Genomic DNA, 22,734 nt, shown 5'->3' on the forward strand with positions numbered 1-22,734 from the left:
ATCAGTCTTAGTCATGTTTATTTTTATAGAAAATTATGAATTACGTATTTATTTATGTTGATATCTGTGCAATTTATGTGCATTTAGCCTGGCTCTGCCATCCAGCACCCCCCCATAACCTCCCGTCCACCAGATGGCATTTCAAACATTGCTTATTAATACATTTTTGCTGACATTATACTGGTGTTCAAGGACAAGCATTAAGCTGGTTCAAATCATACCTATCTGACCGCTACCATTTTGTCTATTTAAATGGAGAAAAATCGATCATAACTCCAGTAAACTATGGAGTGCCGCAGGGATCTGTGTTAGGCCCTCTATTATTCTCAATATATATGATGCCACTTGGAAATATTATAAGGAAACATGGAATTAGTTTCCATTGTTATGCTGATGACACTCAAATATATATTTCATCACGGCCGGATGAAAACGGTAAATTATCCAAATTGACAGAGTGTGTTAAAGATATAAAAGATTGGATGACGCGTAATTTTCTTTTATTAAATCCAGACAAAACAGAGGTATTACTTATCGGTTCAAAAAAACGCCCACAAAACCTCTCATAATACAACTTTAACATCGTAGGATGTCCTGTTACTTTATCCTCTACAGTAAAAGACCTGGGTGATATACTCGATTGCAACCTGTCTTTCAAAAATCATATTTCGTATGTTACAAAAACAGCCTTTTTCCACCTTAGAAACATTGCTAAGCTACGTAATATGCTATCAGTTTCTGATGCAGAAAAGTTAGTTCATGCATTCATGACCTCGAGACTAGATTACTGTAATGCTTTATTAGCTGGTTGTCCTGCATCCTCAATAAACAAGCTAAAGTTAGTCCAAAATGCCGCCGCTAGAGTTCTTACTAGATCAAGAAAATATGATCATATAACACTGATTTTATCATCACTGCATTGGTTACCTATAAAGTTCCGTATTAATTACAAGGTATTGCTACTGACTTATAAAGCCCTAAACGGCTTAGCTCCAGTCTATTTAACGGATCTTCTATCGCCCTATAATCCATCGCGCTCTTTAAGATCACTAAATTCAAGGCTTTTGGTCATACCTAGGATATCCAGAACCACCAAAGGAGGGAGAGCATTTTCACATTTAGCTCCAAAACTCTGGAATAGTCTTCCTGATAGTGTTCGTTGCTCAGACTCGCTCTCCCAGTTTAAAACTAGATTAAAGTCGCATCTCTTCAGCCAGGCATTCATATAATATTTTTAATCTTACAGTTCAAACTACAATCCGGCCTCTAGTTCATAAATGCCAGAGGAGAACTGGCCCCCGACTGAGCCTGGGTTCTCCCAAGGTTTTTTTTTCTCCATTGGGTCACCTGATGGAGTTTTAGGACACCATTAGGTCACTTGATGGAGTTTTTCGGTTCCTTGCCACTGTTGCCTTTGGCTTGCTCAGTTGGGGATATTTTGGGGATATTTAATTTGATTTTATCAATCAATAAATTCCACAAGAAACAAACCTTGTTGTATTATTTTAATTTAATACTGTGAAGCTGCTTTGATACAATCTGTATTGTGAAAAGCGCTATACAAATATACTTGACTTGACTTGACATTAATACAATTAAATGTATTATCTAAAACTACACTTACAGCAGTTGAATGTATTCTATTTTAATTCTACTTCAATGCAATGGCATCGAGCGATTTTTGCAGGTTGTGCAAAAAAAAACCATGAAAGTGAGTGGTATTTACACCCACTCGAGCGATTTGTTTGCTAAACTAAAGTAGCCATTGAGCATCGTCGAGAAGTTAAAAGAAATTGGATTGATGGTGGTGCAAGAGACTGCTTGCCGTCGCTTCTCTATCATTGTGTTAAAACCGCCAATAGCGCGCCAGGTGGATAAGCCAGTTTGTGTTTGGTCCCCGCAGATTTGTAACGGAAGCAGGATAGAAAAATTTACAGGTTTTTTACAAATTTACTAGCATTCCCTGGGAATTGAAACCAATACTTAGTGTTTCTAGCAACACCGTCCTCTATATTGTTTGAGCTACAGGTTAAACAACCCTATTAGGTACACAAAACACATTTAACCTCTTGTTTATTTTCTCATGTCAATCTATTATCTCCACCATGTTGTTTTTAATTAGGAATTTACTAGACTTCATAGATTTGTTGGAGCCCTCTTGTGGATGGGGGCATTTGGGCACTCACCCAAACTGTCCATATGGGAGATAGGGGTGACTAACAGCCTGTTAATGAGCGCAACAAACACTGAAACCACAAAAACAACAACAATGAAAGTGCTGTGCGGATTCACACCATATGCTGCAGCTCAATTTTAAGGCAAAAACGATTGAAATGCTTGTCTACATGCATCTGATGGTCATTCATACTCACCTCGACGTAATGGTGACACCGCAGGGAAAGCTAGAAGGTTGTACAGTTAACTCCAGGCTGATTATGATGCAAAACCATACAACCAACTACCTCAGCCTGCAGCGCACTGACTCGTGGTTCGATTTCTATATGCTCTCACAGTCAGGTGTCAATATATTTCATGCATAATGTCTTCCTCTACTGGACAACTGATGTAAAGCAACACATCATCCACTTTTGAAAAATGATATTACTGATAAAGTATTAAAGTAAAGTAAATTAAAATATTTGATAAAAGGTTCTTCCGGATGTCTTGATTGACTTATAGGGTTAATTCACCCTAACTTCGCTCATTATTTACTCACCATCACGCATCAAACCTTCTTCGAAACACAAACGAAGATATTTCTAATGAAACCTGAGTGATTTCTGTCCCTCCATTGAAAGTCCACACAACCAAAACTTAGATAGTTCGAAAAGTTCATGAAGACATTGTAAAGAGTAAACCATATTTTGTTTAGTCCAAGTTTTATGAAGGAGCACAATTGCTTATCAGATATGATACGGAAGCTCAAATGTGCTTTGTTGACGTGTAAAAAAACAATGATGTTTCTTCTTGTGTGTCAAACGAGTACGACTGAACTCTATACATGTTAGCTATTTAATGTTTATATGCAAATGAAAGCCTAAATCAAACCTTTTCAAACACACAAAGTGATTGTGTCTCTTCAGAAGACTTGGATTAAACCTTCTGATTTATTTTACAATCTCTGCAAGGCATTTTTGAAAGAACTTTTAAGGAGGGACAGAAATCAGTTTCAGTTTCATTAAAAATATCTTCACTTGTGTTTTGAAGATGAAAAAGTCTTACAGGTTTGGAACAACATGAGGGTCAGTAGGTTAATGATAGCATTTTCAACTACCCCTTTAAGGAGTGCACTATGGGAATGTATCCTTTTCTTATGCTCAGACATACACATCTTTATTCTTTTCATAGCGGCCACAGCCTTGAAGTCTGGAAAACCTGCATTTCATTCTACAGTGTTTTTGTGAACACGGAGCGTTATGTCGAGGGACATGATTGATTTCTCGACTATTATTTACTACTAATTTAATCATTATGGTGTTTTTACAATTCAAATTCTTACATTCATTCCATGTGTGCGATGAATCCTTGAATGAAGCTAAGAGCAAATTAAACTATTCTAAGAGAAGGAACTGGTATTTAAAACACAATTCAAGAGACTGACATGAAGCTTTTCATAGAGAAAACAAAATAATCAGGATGGATCAAGCCATAGTTATGTTTAGCTAGTCTTACTTATTGCACTACCGAAAACAACCAAAGTAAGATTTGGGGCGTTTGAAGTACTTGGAAATTGCACATGCTTAGCGAGATGAAATCAATCAATTTCATATGTAGTTCAAACAAGATAAAGGCCCTTCATCCGTTTCATTTTGAACTTTTGTCTGAAACCCTGGAAAATGAATCCAGCCTGTGGATAAGTCTATATTTGCTTATTTCTAGAATGAAGAATCTCTCATTTGTAACCACAAAAGCTAGTTTATCTGCAAACAATTACAATTGAATTAAGTTATAGTTCACCCAAAAATGAAAAAAAGAAGTCATTGTTTACTCACCCGCATGTGCTTCCATTAATGACATTCATTCTGCGCAAAACAAAAGGAGAAATGTTTTGTTTTACATACAATTATTATGAATGAGGATTTAGAAAATTACATAAAAGCACCACTTAATCATAGATGTAGGACTCGTGCACTACATTCCATTTGACAATAGTGTATTTTACATCACTTCAATGAAAATCTTAAAATCCCCCTTAGAAGTAGCAAGTTGTAACGGTCTCGTTCTGTTTTGGTTTCGTTTTAATTCGGTTCCTGTTTGCCAGTGTTCCCTGTCATTATTAGGGTGCGTCTTAATCAGCTCCCTAGTCCCTACGCGTGTGGAGGGGGAGAGTTTTCAAATGTATCCGAATTAAGGTAGACTGAGTTATCAAAAGACTTTCTGAATTTCATTCTGAGTTGCGTGTTTTATACTACCTTACACAAGTGAGCCGTTTCATGTGCAAAACGTTCTTTTGTTTCTTCTCAATGAAAGTTGATCTGTTTCACAAAACAAGACTGAATGATTTGCTTGTGAATTAGCAAGTTAACAGCTCACTACAGGGAAAAATGATCAGATTATTGCAATTTGAGTGAACCGTTCTTTTAACACGAAACGGTTAACAGTCACACTGTTCCCAGACAACTGCAGACACATATGTTGGACAGCTCTGTTCCTCTGACAATGACAGAGATCTCCAGGGTGAGATGTGAATGCAGTCCAAACATTAACTGAGCGGTCTATTCAGGTCCTTTCTCATTCTCTGTCCTTTTCACAGCCAAACGCATTAATTTTCCAGACGCAAACTAAACTAAAAAAAACTTGACAGTTGATAGCCTATCAACTGTCAACATAGTTGGCCTATGGATTTGTGCCTTCTGCTCATAATGTTGCAGTTGGTCATCCTTAATATCCTTTAAGACTTTTGTCCTTCTCTTTCTGGCTCGGCTCCACCCTATCTTCCTCCCTCTTTCTTTCTTTTTCTTTCTCTCACTGCCACATTCACAGTCCAATCACGTGCGAATGCGGCACGGTGGTGCCAGTGCCAGCTTTTTGCCAACCTGAATGTGTGTGTGCGTGTCGTTGCCAGCACGAATCACTGGGACATAAGGTCAAACACACTTGTCATGATCTTAATTATCAGACCACAAAGTGATGAAGCTGCCACAAAGCTTTAGGAGTTTTAAAGTGTTTTCAGTTTAAAAATGTTGATTAAAAAAGTGGCATTGAGAAGGATTATTTTAGATTTTGTATAAAAAAGCCCAACGTGAAAAAATTCAACGTTTATCACATACATTTAAGTTCAATTTAGGGCCAGTTAACAAAAGTCTTTCTCATTCCCTCAATCTATGTCTCTTTTACTCACTCTATTTAATCTCTTTCTTTTCATTTTCGTTTTTTTTTTTTTCAATTACTCTTTATCTACTCTCCAACCTCGTCCAAACCCCTCTTTCTCCCCGAAAGCCTGAGTGTTTGTCTGCCGATACCTTATTCAAAATGCCAGGGAATGGCAAGTTGCTATGGGAACTCGCTGCTTGGCAACTTGCTGGCTTGGCGACGTGCCCATCGGTTGCCAGGGCAGTGTTGTCAGTGGCAGCAAAGTGCCGTGCCAGCTGTGTGCGACTGGATGTATAATGTGTTCATTTTGTTTGAGTATATACCTCTAAAACTGAGTAAATATGCATTTAATGATGGCTATGAGATTAAAAATGATGTAGAAAAATGTATTCGTAAAATCCATAACTAGACGAGAACGCCGCATCGAAATTGGAAATGCTCTAAGTCTTTGTACAACATGCGGTGAATCTCACGAAACCACGTAAAAACAAATGTCCAATTCATATTTAAGACATAGCAATCAACAGAAAAAATAAGAAATACTTTTTGTCCGTAAACGTAAGCATATTATTACGATTTTCTTGCACAACATTATTTTCATGAAAAAGAATGTAAAAAAAAACTAAAAACTCTAATCACATAGAATTTTTTTTACTTTTTTTTAACTTCAATTTAAAGAATTTATACACCATTTTAGTATTTGTGGTACAGTATTGCAGCACAGTATTGAGAATAATAAAAAGTGGTGCTTGTCATGGGAAAAATGGGAATTCCAAAGATCGAACATCCAAAGATTTTGGGAGAAGAATGGCTTAATTTAATGAAAATATGACCAAAAAATATGCTTCATTTTCTTTATGCAAAATTTGACTTTTTCCCCTCTGATTTTGTAATGAAATATGTCCATGTTTTTGCAGGATTTCTCTCTCAAACATTTAAATCATTAGTTCTAAACATCAAAGAAACGTTTGAAATTCCCTTCAGTCACAATGTATGACAGAGAGAGCAAGATATAAAAGCAAAGAAAGAGAAAGATGGTCATTTTCATCATTACCGTACATGCTAGAATTCCTTCTGTCATTCCAGTCCTGGAGAAACATTCTAAACTGCAGTTCCAAAGCATTCCTGCCATCAGAAAAGACATTAAATATTGATAAATATCTGTATGGAAAGATTTACAGGATAGGGAGTTAACAATTTATTTATTTACACAAAACATTTCTCATGCCTTAACAAGATATACCTGCCAAAAAGGCAATAAAATGCAAAAGTGAATCGTTCTGAAAGTGATTCCAAAGATATCGTTTCTCTCTGCCGTTATCGTTATAGTTGTGGTGTGTACTCTGCTATAACGATTTTTAGTAGAGATGCACCGATTACAATTTTCTAGGCCGATTCCGATTTCCGATTTTTCATTGAGTTTGATTCCGATTTAATTTTTTTCTAACCACTTTACAGCACACACAAATATTTATTTTCCATCTTTTCTTTAACCCTTTCACACATAAGTTTAAAATATTCTAACTGACAACCCCACTCCCAGAGTGAGTTTTTTCAAGGCGAACGTTCCCTTTAATGTTTCCATGGCGACGCGTTACGCGATACACCGCAGCCACAATAATACTGTATGACAGATGTGTCGCTTTTATTTCGCTTTTCCTTTTTTATTCAAAATATTCACAAACTTGCTTACCATGTCATCAACTAGCCTATCTGGTATTCCGATTCTCAAATACGTGTAAGTGAGTGTGTTTGGTCGTTTAAAAACCTTTATAAATAATCTTGATCTATAAACATGAGATGGGCGCCGCAATGTTGTTCTGTCAGTCGGATTTAACGTACAGCACGTGAATTCATCAGTTTCTCCCGAAATAAATGCAAGAAAGTGGCCGGTGAACTGAGAAGAATAGAGTAAACTATAGTTACTTCCACTATGTTTGTCTGATATGAATAAAACATGTCGGCAAATTATATTTGAATAGATTGTTATTGCTGCTTCCACAGACATCAGTGTGTATTTTACAAACTCCAAATGTATTGTTTTACTCGTGCTTATGTGTATTTAAATATATGAAGCCTAAAATAAACATTATGAGGTTGAAAACACTGCTTAGTTGTGATATATGACAGCGCTGAACGCGTCCGGCTCTGGCTCAGCGCCAGCCAACGCGCGAAAGCACAGTTTGAATCTGGCAGTTATGCGACGTCACTGAACATTCTAAATGTGGCGCCGTAACTTTACTCTCAGGGGCACAGAGATAAAAATCCCATATATGAGGCCGTACCGCTCAAAAGGTTAATCATGCGGCGCCCGAGTGCATTTGACCGGCATAAAATCGGCATATGTCAGACTGACCGGCCGGTCGCCGGTCATGGCCGATCACGTGAAAATCGGCCAATTCCGGTCACCAGCCGATCAATCGGTGCATCTCTAATTTTTAGAACTATATCTTTATTGTTATCTTTACAGTTATCATCCTTGGAGTGAATGGGTCTTTTACACTGAACAATACAAGCCAATAAAGACTAGAAATGGTAGGAAAGAATGCAGATGACAGCTATTACCAATAAGAAAATCGTTCTAAATTCATTAAGCCTCACAGAAAAATACCAAATGAATATCAGCAATCCAATTCTAGTTGCGAAGTACATTTCTCAACGCATTCAGAATGCATTCAAAGCAGCTTTACAAAGAACAGCCCCACAGTGAGCAAGCCAATGCTGACAGTGACAAGGATAAATTCTTTAAGCTGTTCCAGATGTATGTAGATAAAAGGCAATGTACAGAAGTGTTTTTCATATTATTTCTACCTTGAAAATATTCTAAACTCTTCAAAGCACTATTGAAACGAGTGATGTGATGTGTATGAGAAATGTATAAGGCTAGATAATATAATGCATTATACCTATTATAACTGAATCTTTAACAGATTGAACATGTTCTCCATTCAATTATTTGAGCCTCATGGTACTTTGATGTACAACATGGTACTAAATACCATATACCATGCTATTTAGATGGTACTCAAAGTACTTCAACATTTCTGTGGCATTTTAAGTATGAAAAAAATCCATTTAAAGACTAGATACTATACACTGTAAAAAAGGGTGAAAATAAAAGATTACTGGAGCATGTTTTACAAGAAAATACTATTTGTTACTATTATTGGCATTTCTTTTAAATTAATTGTGAAATTTCTGAGTGAAAATAGTTTCCATTTTTTAGTGTACTGCAACTATTATAATTGCATCTATCAACCTGAATATTTTATTTATTTATTTATTTAATGAATTGATGTTGAACAAAAATAATACAATACAAAAAATAAGATGAAACCTTAAGTAACACTTTTCTTTTTATATTTTGTAATATATTTTGTAATTTTGTAATGTATTTTTTTTCCATTTGGTTTTTCTGAGGTGCGCTGCAAAAACTCCAATCTATTTCTATAATACTCACAAATGACACACACAAAAACGTCCTTTTAATAACGATGATAATTTTTCTTATAAAAGAGGCTCTTCAGAGGTTATCAAGGGACTGCAGCTTTCATTTTGTCACCAGTCAAGTCCTTCTCAAATCTTTCCTTCAGGACAGTGATCAATATGGCATCTGTGCCTCCAGTCTACATCATTACACAGTCTGATGGAGGGACCTGGTGCTAGTGTGTGTTTTCAAACCCTTTCCACTCTTTAAACTTCTAAATAGTGCAGATTTTTTTAGTGAAAAAGCATGTTTAAGGATGAAAAATCTTTTTTTTTGTATTTGAGCGCAAGTGACATGCATTAAAGAAGTGAGTGGCTGAGTGTGTGTTGGCAGTGGTCTGAGCAGTCTGTGTGTCCTTGTGTTTGCACAATGCGGCAGAGGGCGGATAACTAAATCAATAAGAAACAAATGAATTCAGATCAATATTGAGTCGAGTGATGGATAAAAGGGGATGAAGGAGAGAAAGACTGACAGAGGGAAAGAGAAAATGAAAGACGGGGAATTCGGGGAAACACTCAAATAGCCTCTTAGACAAACTAATGCACTTGAACCTTCAGACTACACTGTAAAAAATTATTTGATCAATAAGTTATGACAACGTGTTTTTACATTGCTTTAACTCATCACAATAAGTTAAGCTATTTTCAACTTCTTTTATAAGTTATTCAAGATTCAACTGATCCAGTTTAATGTAATTTAAGTTGAAATGACTTAAACATCCAAGTTGATTGTACTTAAAAATTTAAGGCAGTAGGTGCTTTGCAAGTTTGCTTTATAAATATTTATGGGCTGAAATATTTCATATAAATGACTACGTAAATTTTTAATTTTAATAACACTAAAATATTCCAAAGGTAGGTAAAGGAGATGCCAAGATCTGTGCTGGTTATTCTCTTTATTTCTCTATATCTCACCCAAGAACTCACCATGGAAACCATATTTTTTTATAAAAATGTCCTAGTAACTACATTTATCATTAGTGCTGTAAAGCATATTCATAAAAATAAAATAAAAACAAGTACTGTGGCAGTACCATGGGATCAGATGAGAATATCATGGCATTTCTGTATTTTCCTATTCATATTCAAATACTATGGCATTTAGGGTGTTCACACTTGTAGATCGGTTCTCTTGGTTCCTTTGGTCCAGAACAAAGAAAGAAAATGATACATTTAGTCCTGGTTTAGTCCATTTTTAAGACCTAACCTAAACATACAAATAAAATAAAAAACTAAAATGCTGTGTGCTGGGCTAAATGTGCTTGTATGTGCGTATGGTATTTTTACCAGCTGAGAACTCATGAAGAGCTTATAAAATGTGTAAAGGTGTCAAAACAGCACTATTAATTTCACCGTTACACTTAAATGAAGACCTGATGCAAGGAGACTGCGGTTCTGATGCCTGTACCAAACTGTAATGGGCAAAATAACTACTATGATGAGTAAAAACATGTATGCTTGATTTTAGGGTCGCATCTTGTCTTGTCTCTCGTCTTTGGTCTGTGTTGCATTCATTTTTCAGTCGAACCACACCAGAGTTCGTTTGGAAGTGGACCGAGACCCATCTTTTCAGAGGTCTCGGTCCACTTGTTGGGTGCGCGCCAGAGTTCGGATGGCAGCGTTCACACTTATTTAAATGACACGCACTAAAAAGCAATCGCACCTTCTTTTAATTGAACCAAACATGCCAAGTGTGAACACACCCTTAGATAGCAATTCACCAAATACCATGGTATATCCATTTTAAAAAATGGTGTTTCCAATGGTACTGCTACAAAAGTCATTTTAATTTCCCTGTTTGATGACAGTCCTGGCTAAATAAAGGTATTAACTTTTGAACAGTAGTGGATCCAAGAAAAAAAACGCAAATTATCTATACTTTAACATGTGCTAATCCTTTTAAAACCACGAAGCCTGAATCCATATATGCCTCGCTCACTTCCCCTTTTACACCCATCACTTAGCAAAACCACCTCATCTGTTTGAAATCACCACTGACTCTTAAATATGATTTCAGCCTTGTTCATGTCATCACACAGTCAGCCATATAACACATCTATAGGCTTAACTCCACATGAGTCACTTTCTGATACAATTCCATTGAGGTACATTGTTCACAGAAACAGCTAAATGAACTTGGATGGAGGGAATGAGTGGATCACTTCATAAGGCTGGTCACATATCAAAACACAATCAGGGTTCTCAAGTTTTATCAAAAGCTTGGAGTGAGATCACATGCGGTTAGGGGAGGAGCCCTAATGGAGCCCCGCCCCCCAATTTTACCCATTGTTCATAATAGGTGGTTTGCAGTCACGTGATTGTGATGACGCGCGAAATTCAGATGGAGGGCAGGAAGTGAAGAGCGGAATGGACGAGATGGCGGAAAGTCCGTACTGGACTACTTTTGACGCTATTACAAGAGAAATATACAACAAAAAAATCGAAACATATGTTGGACGTGATCCTTACGTTATGAAGAGGAGCGATTTTTCAACTGAATTGAAAGATTTTGCCTGTAACGTTACGAGTTTGTCTTCAGTTACAGGGGTAACTTACAAACTCAAAGAAAAGAAGAAACAATTACTTTGACTTTACAAAGTTCAGAAACTGGTACGTTACACAAACATAGCCACATAAGTTAATTCACCTTTGACAAAGTGATCACTGCACACACAGGCATTTTCCGACGTAGGTTTGCAAGCCATTTTTTTCCGGCGTTTTTCGGTCAATTTCTTGCCTTTTTCCCCCTTATGAACAACAACTTTTGGTACTCGATAAAAACTCCTCGTGGTTTCATCGATTTGAGCAACCATAAACGACGCAAAACATAGGCATTTTGAGTTTGTTATAGTGGTTCTAAATGTAGCAAATCACTTCCTGCCCTCCATCTGCATTTCGCGCCATGGCAACGCAGTGAGGTGACGTCATATGCAAACAAGCTATTAACCAGCACAAATTGAAATTATAACAATTGGTAAATCTGATAAATGACAGAGCAATTCATCACATCAAATATACTCTTAAATGGTATAATATAACAAATTGCTCCAAACAGTTTGGAAAAACAAATCTTTTTGCATTTTGAATGTGTCTAGTCGTAATGGTATAATGATTTATTGTGTGGTGGGACATTGTGAACAAATGACATAGAGTATTAAGGTGTGTGTGTGTGTGTGTGTGTGTGTGTACACAAGAGTACACACTCCAGCTTATGAAATGTGTTTTGTGTTGTGTTTGTTGCACATTTTGATGCCTTGATAACATTTATATATTTAATGTTCTAACCTAAAAATGTTAGACAAGCTTTCTTTCTTCCAACTTACCTTCTCCATCACGACGTGTGTTCGCGTGATGTTGTTGGTTACTTAGTAACTAACGTACGGCGGCCGAGAATTTTCCGTCAACTTCCGTGTGTTCGCGCCTATGGTTCGCGCATCTATGACGCAATCTGGCCGAGATACGTGCTGGCGGCAGGAAACTTCAGTTTGTGTGCCTGCGCCTCGTATACAACGTTATATATAAAGCTTGCAGGACAACTTGGTTGGCATTGCCTTTTCAGCGTGAGAAATACACGGTGTGGCGTGTGAGCGTGTGAACTGGTTGAATTGCGTGTGTCTCACGGCCAATGCGTGAGACTTGAGAACCCTGCACAATTTATTTATTTGCTTGCTGCATTATGTGATACAGCAAAATGTGTGTGTGCGTTTAAGGGGACATTTAAAGGAGGAGGACAGCAACGGATGAAGGGATGGAAATCTATAGTAATTGAACTATTCTGCAATCAACATTCAGTTAAACGAGTGACTCATGCAGCGGAGGGTGAAAGAGAGAGAGAACAATGCAGGCCGAAGAGAGAGACAAGAAAAAAGGCACGTATATAGTGACAGCAGATTCAGTAGCAGCCTGCGTTTTTAAATGTCTTAGCTTAAAAGTTAACTTAATTATACTTAGTCTTAATTAATTTCTTAGTCTGTGCATCTTATTTCTGTGGCATTTTCAGGCTTTTGTGTATTAAAGAGATAGTCCACCCCTACTATCCCTTTAAGACAGCTGTTCTGTTTAATTGTGTGGTATAAACCTTTCTTTATCTATTTTAGTGGGCAAGCCAATTACAATGCAGTGTATACTTGGACCTTGACACCTAACTCGTATTATCAAGGTGATAATGGAGTGCATAACAACACATGACTATATAATAAACATGTTTACATCATACAATATTCACTTCAACCATCACAACATCTCTTATTATACAGCCACTTATATTGTAGTTGTTCACAGAGTAGATAGATCAAATTAATAAAGTATTCATTAAAATGCCATGCACTTGACCATGCACTTTTAAACTTTACTTACGTTCTTATGGAACTGGCATTTCTTCCACTAGAGTAAGAACAGTGATCTGAAAAGAAAATAGGGAGAGAAAATAAAGTGTGATATAAAGGTCTGACTCATGTATCAATTCAAGGTCTATAAAATCTACATTCAAGACATTCAGCCACAAATCTCAAAACAATTTCATTTAAATTCAATTTAATAACGAGACTGTGAAATTCAATCAGTAGCATCACAATCCAGCATCCTGAATCTAAATTCAAATGCATTAGGAATAACTAACCTATGCACACACTGTAAAAAAAATTATAGGATCAATAAGTTAAGACAACAAAAGCACTTTTCAACCTTTTTTTAAGAAGTTATATAAGATTCAACTCATTTTCAAGCCAGTAAATGATGGATGGATGGATGGATGGATATGTTATTTGGGTTAAAAGCAGAGTGCCTTGTCTCTAATGCTTGAATTGAATTTCTATGAGTGTCCCAGAGCTCTCTTGAGGGTCTGTTTAGCCACTCAGATCAATACGACTTCAGAGACTGTTTGCACAAAATGAGTGTGAAAAATGTGTTGTGTAAAGATGGATTGTTAAAGGGATAGTTCAGCCAAAATTTTTAATTCTGTCATCATTTACTTACTCTCATGTTGTTCCAAAACCGTATGACTTACTTTCTTCTGCAAAACACAAAAGAACATATTTAGAAAAAAAAAATGTCTCAGTGTTGTTGTTTTGGAACCCAATGTTCTTTAAAATATCTTTTGTGTTACACAGAATACAGAAACTCATACAAGTTTGGAACGATATTAGTGCGAGTAAGAAATTTCATTTTTGCCTAAACAATCCCTTTACAAATTACAACTGCGTATTACAGTAACAAAAAAAAGTGTTAATGAAATGACCACGACTGAACGCCAGATCCCCTTCGCACTGTAACACGAAACTGGCCAATCAAATCATAAGAGACAGATGTGCTGCCCAATTACTGTAGCCCTTTGAGAATGAGAGCTACAAATCGGACACGACCAACAGTACCAGGCACTCTAATGCACCGATAACAGACACTGTCTCTGTTTCTTTGTCTCATGACACACACACACACGCGTTTGCATGTAGATGAACATACTGAAGTATCTATGCATGCATACCGCTGACACACACACACTTCAACTCGTTCACACACATACAGTCTCTCTTCTTGTCTCGCTATCCCTCACACCCAACCCCCCAGCACCTCAGGGTTTGAAATTCATGTGCGAAATAAATAGAGAGAGAGAGAGAGAGAGAGAGAGAGAGAGAGAGAGAGAGAGAGAACACATGGGGTAACGCAGGAGGCTGGTGAGGGAAGGAGAGAGGAAAAGGGGGGAGGGGAGAATCGAGCAGGAAGACAGTGACATATGAGGACAATAGAGGCAAAAAGAAAGTCAAAAACGAAAAAGGAACCACGGCATCTAATAAAAGAGAGCGTCTCGTCAAAGGTACGACTTTGGCGGGGCAAATGTAAATGTCTGCAAATGTCTGCATCAACCTGGAAACATTCCAACACACGCACACACAACATGTGGACACATTCCAGCAAGCTGCAGCTATTAACCCTTACACCACAACTGTACTTCCATAATTACTGCTTCTCCAAAGAAACATATGTTCAGACAGACCGCTGCTACCCCCCACTAGATATTAAGTGCAGTATATTATGCACACTATCAGGCCCAGTCATCAGATTCTTCCTACACAGTGAAATGTCATTGCCTCTAAACAGTGATATTCTCAATGTCATGACAACTCACACTCAGACAATAATATCCCAAAGCTGTTCACACATAACCACTTCAACACATCGCCCCAGCTTTCAGAATAAGGGTCAAGGTTTTTCAATGACCAACTAATGAACTCTGAAGCCGAATGAGTTGCATACTTTCATCTGGTATTGTCTCTGAAAGAACACGATTTCACCATTGCATTATGTTAAATTGAGTTAATTCTATTTATTTTAATCATAATCAGTAAAAACAAATACAAACCACACTAACATTAAGGTTTTTCTGGATTTTTATTTTTTTTAATTCTCTGGCAGATGTTTATTGAAGAAATTGCCTGTATATGATTACAGAAATTGCTCTTAATTGAAACAATAGCAACAGAAAGCATACTATAAATTGTTTGAAATTTATTTATATTTTGTACATTTTCATATTATATTAAATGATTAAATGATTATTATATTATGTTATATTATATTATACACAAGTATATGACAAAAACATGCACATTATATACCTTGGCAATCAATCAAAAGCCGGTGAGCCGCTATACTGGAGAGTGAAGCAGCAAATGTAAGCTAATATGTAAATCAGGCTAAGGGTATTTAATAAAATATTTGCTGATTCCAGCTCCAAACTTCCACTGCAAGCATATTTTAGTCTATAAACTAAAAGTTACAAATTGTGTTTTTCTCTGGTTGTAAAACAGATTGTTCACTCTATAGTGTCAATTTAAGTTCAAAAAGTTAAAGCTAACCATCATTACAGACATAAGCATTGCATGCGTCAGACCAACATTTGTGTTATTGTGTTTGACAATTTGCTATTTGCAAAGTTGATCCTTCATTAATGCAGATTTAGCGCTCTAGTTTTAAGTGGCGGTAGGATTACACAACAAACGTACATTTCTATGTGCCTTCCCTTTGGTAAAGATGCATATTCAGTGTTTTTCAAAAATGCCTCCCGATCGAATTAGCGGGAACAATGAACCTGATACTTTAAACTGGTAAACAGCCTCTTTAATTTTCAGCCCATGTTTTCCAAATGCATTGTTTTATGCTACTGACTGGAAATCGTATCATTCAGCTAATTGAGACATCTGGCTGAATCATACGCCACTGTGAGTTTGTACTGAGTGTGTGTGCATCTGAATGAAGAGCTATGTGCGGCTGCGGTCTCCCGGCACAGCTCTGAGATGCAGGGGAGGATGATATGAACACGACTGAAAGATGAATTATGAGATCCTTGCCAGTATTAAAACAAGAGCCAACGCTCTCAAAACATCGAAATTTCTCCCCAAACTCAACCTGCAATTTTACAACCTCTGTCTAATTATGAATCACATTGGCACTGAACCGCATGGTCATCTGCTGATAGTAACCAATACAAAATTGACAGTCTTTTCCTCTCAAAATAGTCTATCCCATCCAAATTTAAAGAACAGTAACAATTATTGGATTCTTTGTCCAATGGATAAGGCTTAAGCTTTGTAGTTCAAATAATATTCATGCACCTGTGTTCTCCTTGGGTTCCTTTCAAGCTTGGACAAGCACAGCAGACCTTAACTGACATTCCCCATAGGGTTTTGTTTTAATCTTTCTTGAGGAATTCATCCGCCTGCACGCTGGTGGACTGCTACTGAGCTCCGAACGTCTCCTGTGGCTACACTAGAATTGAGATGTCAAATTATCAACCAATTTCTGACACTGACACCAGGCTCTTCTGCTGGCAATGCTCCCTTTTTGGAATTTAAACTGCATATTTTCCTAAAGGATCAATTTCTGAGAAATTTCATGGAACAAACAACTTATCGGTCCAAGATTCTGGGAAACGTGGAAGTTTTAGGTACATGACAGATTCTCCTCTTCAGTATTTTGTTCACCAAGTTCCAGAGAAGCTAACATTAAAGTTGTGTCCCTGGAAGCACAGTTATCCTAAATACTGCTCATCGTCATCCTCTCAAGAATGTTATGTTAGTTTTAAATTTATAGATCTCCCAAAACCAGACAATACATCATTAACTCTCAAATCAGATTTTCTGAATAAGTGAGAACAATGTGCCCGAGTCTAATTTTATTTCTCAATTCTACCAACCATTGCTTTTCCTTTCACAAATAGACAAACCGGCTAACTATGCTAATTGGTGCCAATACTTAATTCTCAAAAACTATGTGATGACTGAAACCTCGTAGAGTAATGCAACCAGTCTTTCAAGCAAGATCTGACCTATTCAATATTTAATTGCTGCCATAGATACCTATAGATGCAACTAGATATGGGTCTAGCAATCATTATTGTCAAATTGCAATTTACCACCTAAAGTATTTTGTAAATGTGCCTGATTGCATTTGCTCCACTGCTTTGTTTAAACCATATTGTGTTGTTGTGGTGAAGTCAAGACGGCTAGAGAAATAGATCTGAACATTTGTTATTGAAATCTTCACAATTCATAAAGCTTTCCCCATGCAATAGTATCGTCAAGAGGTCAAAAGTAAGTGAAAGTTCCTCACAAGATATTTCACTTTCGCGTGTTTCATCCATCTCTCTTAACGGAAAGATCCAGTACAATCCGGTGACTGGGGATCTCCTGAGGTGTATGCAATCCATTACAGTGTGGTATGTGGTTGAATTTCATCCATTATGAATGAGAAATACATGAGATGGAGAGAATGGAGGGAGGGAGTAAAAGGAGTGGGAGAGATTGACAGACAATGGAATGTTGAAATGTCCTACAGCCTGATCTGGACATGGAAAATATTCCAGATAAGGAAAGTTGCGACTGGATAAGAGAAGGAATGGAATGGTATACTGAAAATTGTTTGTATTAATAAAACTGTCAATATTAATATACACCACTGATCATCAAATCAATGTAAAGCTGAAGTATGTCATTTCTGTGCCACTAGCATCAGACCCAGCCCAAACTAATACTATTGGTTGAGTTAATATTGCTATATCAAGTAATGTTTTGATAGCACCACAGAGTACTTAAACATACTTGTGCAAAACATTATGTTTTTTTTTTTAAATGCAATATGTTGAAAATATTACATACCAGATTTAAACTACACATTTAATTTAATGTCTCAATTTCTTTTAATCTCAATATCAAGATTATGTCAATTTCAATTATGGGTTCTAAAAATAATAGGGGTGTAACAATTCATGCATTTTCTTGGGCTATGTTCAGACTGCAAAATCAGATTTTTGAAAGTCAAGATCAGTGACTGTCCGCACTTTTAAATGCAAGTGATCAAATAAGATATGTGTGTCGAGACATAACCAACCTATCTGCATGGGTTGCTTTAGTAATGACGTAGGCGTACCAACGTATGTGACGAAGCTTTCAAAGTGCAGGAAAAATGGAGGTGCATCATCTTGCTCTCCAAATAAGCTGTCGAGTCGCGGTGCAGAACTCCTCCGTCGCGCAGGAAAACGCAGAAATCTTTGGACATTCCAATATTTTCGGCACCAGTTTTGACATTATTGTTATGTGCCGCGTTAAGAATAATGCACAAGACAGTTTGAAATTCTATTTCATGAGTTTTTTTTTTGCTGTCCAGACCCAAAAACCCATCTGGATAAAATTTGGATATGCAAAAAAATATATACATTTTGCTGGCAGTCTGAACATGGCCTTAAATTAATGAATCAATCGATTAAAAATCCAACCAATGCATTTTGAAAATGAGTTTTCAAAATGCAATATCAAACCCATTGTGACAATATTTTTAAATATACAATATTCAAAATATCAAGTATCTTTTATTTGCACTGGCTCTCCAACCCCTACGCAACTCTCACTGAAATTAAAGTAGTCTCTCATTCTTCATTTTCTTTGCTATTTATTGAAAGTACTTTAAAAGTTCTGTATACGCATTTGTAAAAGTTACTAACCTAACGGCTATTCACTGTTCACCCTGAATTGACTTTTGAACTGATTTGAATGAGACATGAATGTCGCTGAAGAAGCATTGAAGTTTCTATAGACCGTTGATATGCAATACCCATGGGGCTCTGACATGAACAAACATGGGTAAGACTGATGAAGTTTCTGACCTTGATATTGGGACAAGGCTGATGCTAATTTACACACTGTTTTGTTACAGAGAACCATGGGAAACATTCCACGATGACAACTTTGTAAGAGTGATGAGCCTGAAACAAGGCCACATGGTCTGCTACACAGAGATTGGAAATTCAAAATGTAAATAAAAAAAAGCTGAAGAATAAAGCTAACTATTATATTGGCAAAATATTTTTGAGTTGTCAAAACACAAGTTTAAATAAATGGAGATATCAATTTCATATACTAGAGTGATTCAAAAATCTGAGACAACACTGAAAATTAGTGGTTCTAAAAGAATTAGGATTTTTGAAACGTTAAACAAAGAGACATTATAAAGTAGAGTGCATAAACAATATTTAACATTCTGCACCATTTCTATGTAATCTATTAATAATCTAATACAAGTGACCATGTGCAAAAGATCAGATTTCCTTGATTCCATTGAAAATTCTTAAACGATAAAATTCACAACTGGATTGTTTAACCCTCATGTGGTGTTCATGTCATTTTTGACTGGAGAAGATTTTCTTTTTCCTGAAAATACTAGTTAATGTTATCGCATTGAACTGAAACTTAGTGACTTTGTTCACAGAGACTATAACAACTTGTCCAAATTTTTTATTTATTTTTTTTACTTTTTTTGTGTTGTTTTTTTCACCTTGTTACACTTATGGTGTTCCCGGTCAAAAATGACAGGCCTACACAAAATAGCTTATAAATCCCTCGTTATGCTATATTATCCCCAAAAATTGGATTCAATCTTTTTATCAACTTGTTTCCTTTCAATTAGGACTGGTTTTGTATTCAATTTTCAAACAGTTTAATTGTAGGAGTCATTTATCCGAGCTTATGCACCTCAGTTTTTGAGTGAAAAAAGCATTATTTGTTAATAATTTTGGCAATATTGAGAAAAATGCCAACTATCAAATAAATGAGGCCTATGAATAATCAGATGCAAATATAAATATAAAACCAGTCCTAATTGAAAGAGAACAAGTGGACAAAAAGATTGAATCCAAGATTGGGTGAAAATATGGTATAATGCGTGATTTATAAGCTATTTTTTATAGGCCGGTCATTTTTGACCGGGAACACCACAAGCGTGACTATGTGCCATATTTTTTACAAAACAAAAGTTTCAAAACAAAATTCCTGGTGAAATATTAGAGTAGACTAGTGTGATCAACAGTAGCCATTTTTTTCATTTTTTTTTTCATATTTCCAAATTTACTCATAAATTATTTGTTTTGTACTCAAAAAATGAGATGCCTACTCTCAGATAAATGAGGCCCATGATTAATCAGATGCAAACAGAAATATAAAACCAGTCCTAATTGAAAGAGAACAAGTTGACAAAAAGATTGAATCCAAGATTGGGTGAAAATATGGTATAATGAGTGATTTATAAGCTTTTTTTTATGGGCCTGTCATTTTTGACCGGGAACACCACAGGTGTTATAGGGTTTTGAACACCACATGAGGGTTAATTGCATGTTGATCATGCTGTTATTTTAGCAACAAAGGAACTTATTTATGGAGAAAAACGCATGTTGAGTCATTTCTGTTGAGCTGAATCAAAAGAAGGTACAATGCATAGTTACATGACTGTGATTCCACACACTTCTTAAATTATGCATCAAAGGACTTCTTCAGCTCCAATCCATAAGTTTCAAATATCCTCCTGATAACAAGTTGAGCTCCAATAACAGAGTAACCACGGAAGCCTGGGTTATGTAACGTTACATAACAGACAGGCGGTATGAGTAATATTTCATAACACTAGAGACCCTAACACCATGGCATCATCTCTCCTTTGCTCTTTTCTCTCACTTCATCTCTCTTCTGATGTTGAAATCCGGAAAGTCCCCTTGACGGCCATTGATGCCTCAGTATCAAACGGAGCGTGTCGTTGCGGAGCGGCTGTGTTTTTCCCCCCTCTGCCTCTTGTCTGTCATGCACTAGACTAGACACTTTCCTCATCCAAATTTTGATATCAAAGAGTCATCAAATTCATCCCCCACCCTCGACTCTGCTCGCCCTGACTTCTCCCTCCCTTCAGTCCCCTTGAGTGCTAACAGGGTCAGGCTAGGGTCATGGCACAGATGCACGCCATCCACCAACAGGCCACGGCAAGCGACCAATCACAGACAGCAGACTGCAAAACCACTATCATGATGATTATCTGAAGATAATGGATTTTATATTGCTGCAGATTAATAAATATCAACAACAAGCTCTTTGTTAGATCAGACGTTATAAATATGAAAGCGACAAAATATACAGTAGATACATAACAGCAACACCGAGCAGACATATTCGACCACATCCTCTTTATATATGTTTTTTTCATCCATGTTACCCCAATAATATAAAAGCAAAATGGGAAATGGGAAACATAAAGCATGAAGAATTAACTAATATTAAGTTGTTATTGCTTGTTAAGCCACTCTAAAATGTCCTTGGGGTTCAAAAGTCAAACCAATACAAAAGTGTAAAGAATTGAAAAATTAACATGAACTAACAAGAATCAAAAGAAATCAGACCTTTCATACAAAAGAATTCACATGGTCAGTATCACTAATTAGATTTTTGAGAAATATCAAATTTACAATGTGGTGTCAGTCTTTCGAAATCCAGTTTTTGCATATGCATTTAAAATGTATTAAAGGGATAGTTCACACAAAAATGAAAATTCTGTCATCATTTACTCACCCCCAAGTTGTTCCAAACCTGTATGAATTTCTATCCTCTGTTGAAAAAAGGAAGAAAAAAAAAGATATTTTGAAGAATGTCGGTAACCAAACAGTTGATGGGCCATTGTTTTTCCATACTATGGAAGTCAATGGGGCCCATCAACTGTTTGGTTACTGACATTCTTCAAAATAACATCTTTTGTGCTCAACAGAAGACACGATCATCTCTTCATGATTATATTTCAACAACGAATTGGAGTAAAACCATAAAATTTAGAAGTTAATGCAAAAACTGCCTTATGTGCAGTTTACATGTTTGCATGCAATTTGTTATTTGAGTGTTGATTATTATATCTAAAAATAAATGAACTGAATTTAGGCTAATAGTCTGGGCTCTGTTTTTAACCTTTAATATTATAGTAATGTGCAAGTAAGGGCTCCCTATATAGTTTACAGCCTTAGCAGAGATAAAAAAAAAAAAAAAAAATTTAAGTATCCTTAATAAACTTTTAAATTATAACTGAATACATTTAAAGACAGAGACACAATTTGCTCAGTAAACCACTGTTTAATAAATTTTAAAAAAGCAATTTTATGTTTAGTTTTCTTCACTCTGCTGTACCGAACCGTGAAGTCAAAACCGAGGTACGTACCGAACCGTCAGTTTTGTATACCGTTACACCCCTACTGGTGTTAGTTAAGAAATACACAGTTCGTTTGAACATAGTCTGTCCATAAAAATTGCAGAGCACACAGAATGATCATAAACACAATACAGATACATACAAAACATAAAACAACTATATGTATCAAAATGATAGTTCACACAAAACTGATTTACTCACCCTCATGTTGTTCTAAAACTGCAAGGTAAAAGAAGATATTTTTGAGAAATGCCCATACAATGGAAGTCAATGGTCATCAAAACAGATTTTCCTAAATGTCTTCTTTCGTGTTCCACAGAAGAAAAAAGTCATACAGCTTTGAGACAGCATGTAGGTGAGTAAATGATGACAGAATTGTCATGTTTGGATGAAAAATCCCTTTATTATGCATAGTTCCCCATTTAAAATGCA

General features: G+C 36.3%; 1 protein-coding gene across 4 annotated transcripts in view; it reads right to left on the reverse strand.

Annotated features, from left to right (window-relative positions):
- Window positions 1–22,734, reverse strand: part of LOC311299577 (uncharacterized protein) — a 35,024-nt gene that overhangs the window by 10,019 nt on the left and 2,271 nt on the right. For 2 of the 4 annotated variants that reach the window (XM_084423219.1, XM_084423221.1), the window contains exons 2-4: window positions 13,156–13,201; window positions 6,373–6,438; window positions 3,993–4,022 (exon numbers count right to left, since the gene is read on the reverse strand). In XM_084423219.1, coding sequence (XP_084279345.1) covers window positions 3,993–3,998 — 6 coding nt within the window. In that variant the 5' untranslated portion in view covers window positions 3,999–4,022; window positions 6,373–6,438; window positions 13,156–13,201. Of the gene's footprint in view, window positions 1–3,992; window positions 4,023–6,367; window positions 6,439–13,155; window positions 13,202–22,734 lie in introns of all 4 variants that reach the window. The other 2 variants (XM_084423220.1, XM_084423222.1) reach the window with 1 other exon arrangement.

This window comes from Rutilus rutilus (assembly GCF_951802725.1).
Source record: "Rutilus rutilus genome assembly, chromosome: 11".
In the NCBI taxonomy this organism is placed as follows: domain Eukaryota; kingdom Metazoa; phylum Chordata; class Actinopteri; order Cypriniformes; family Leuciscidae; genus Rutilus; species Rutilus rutilus.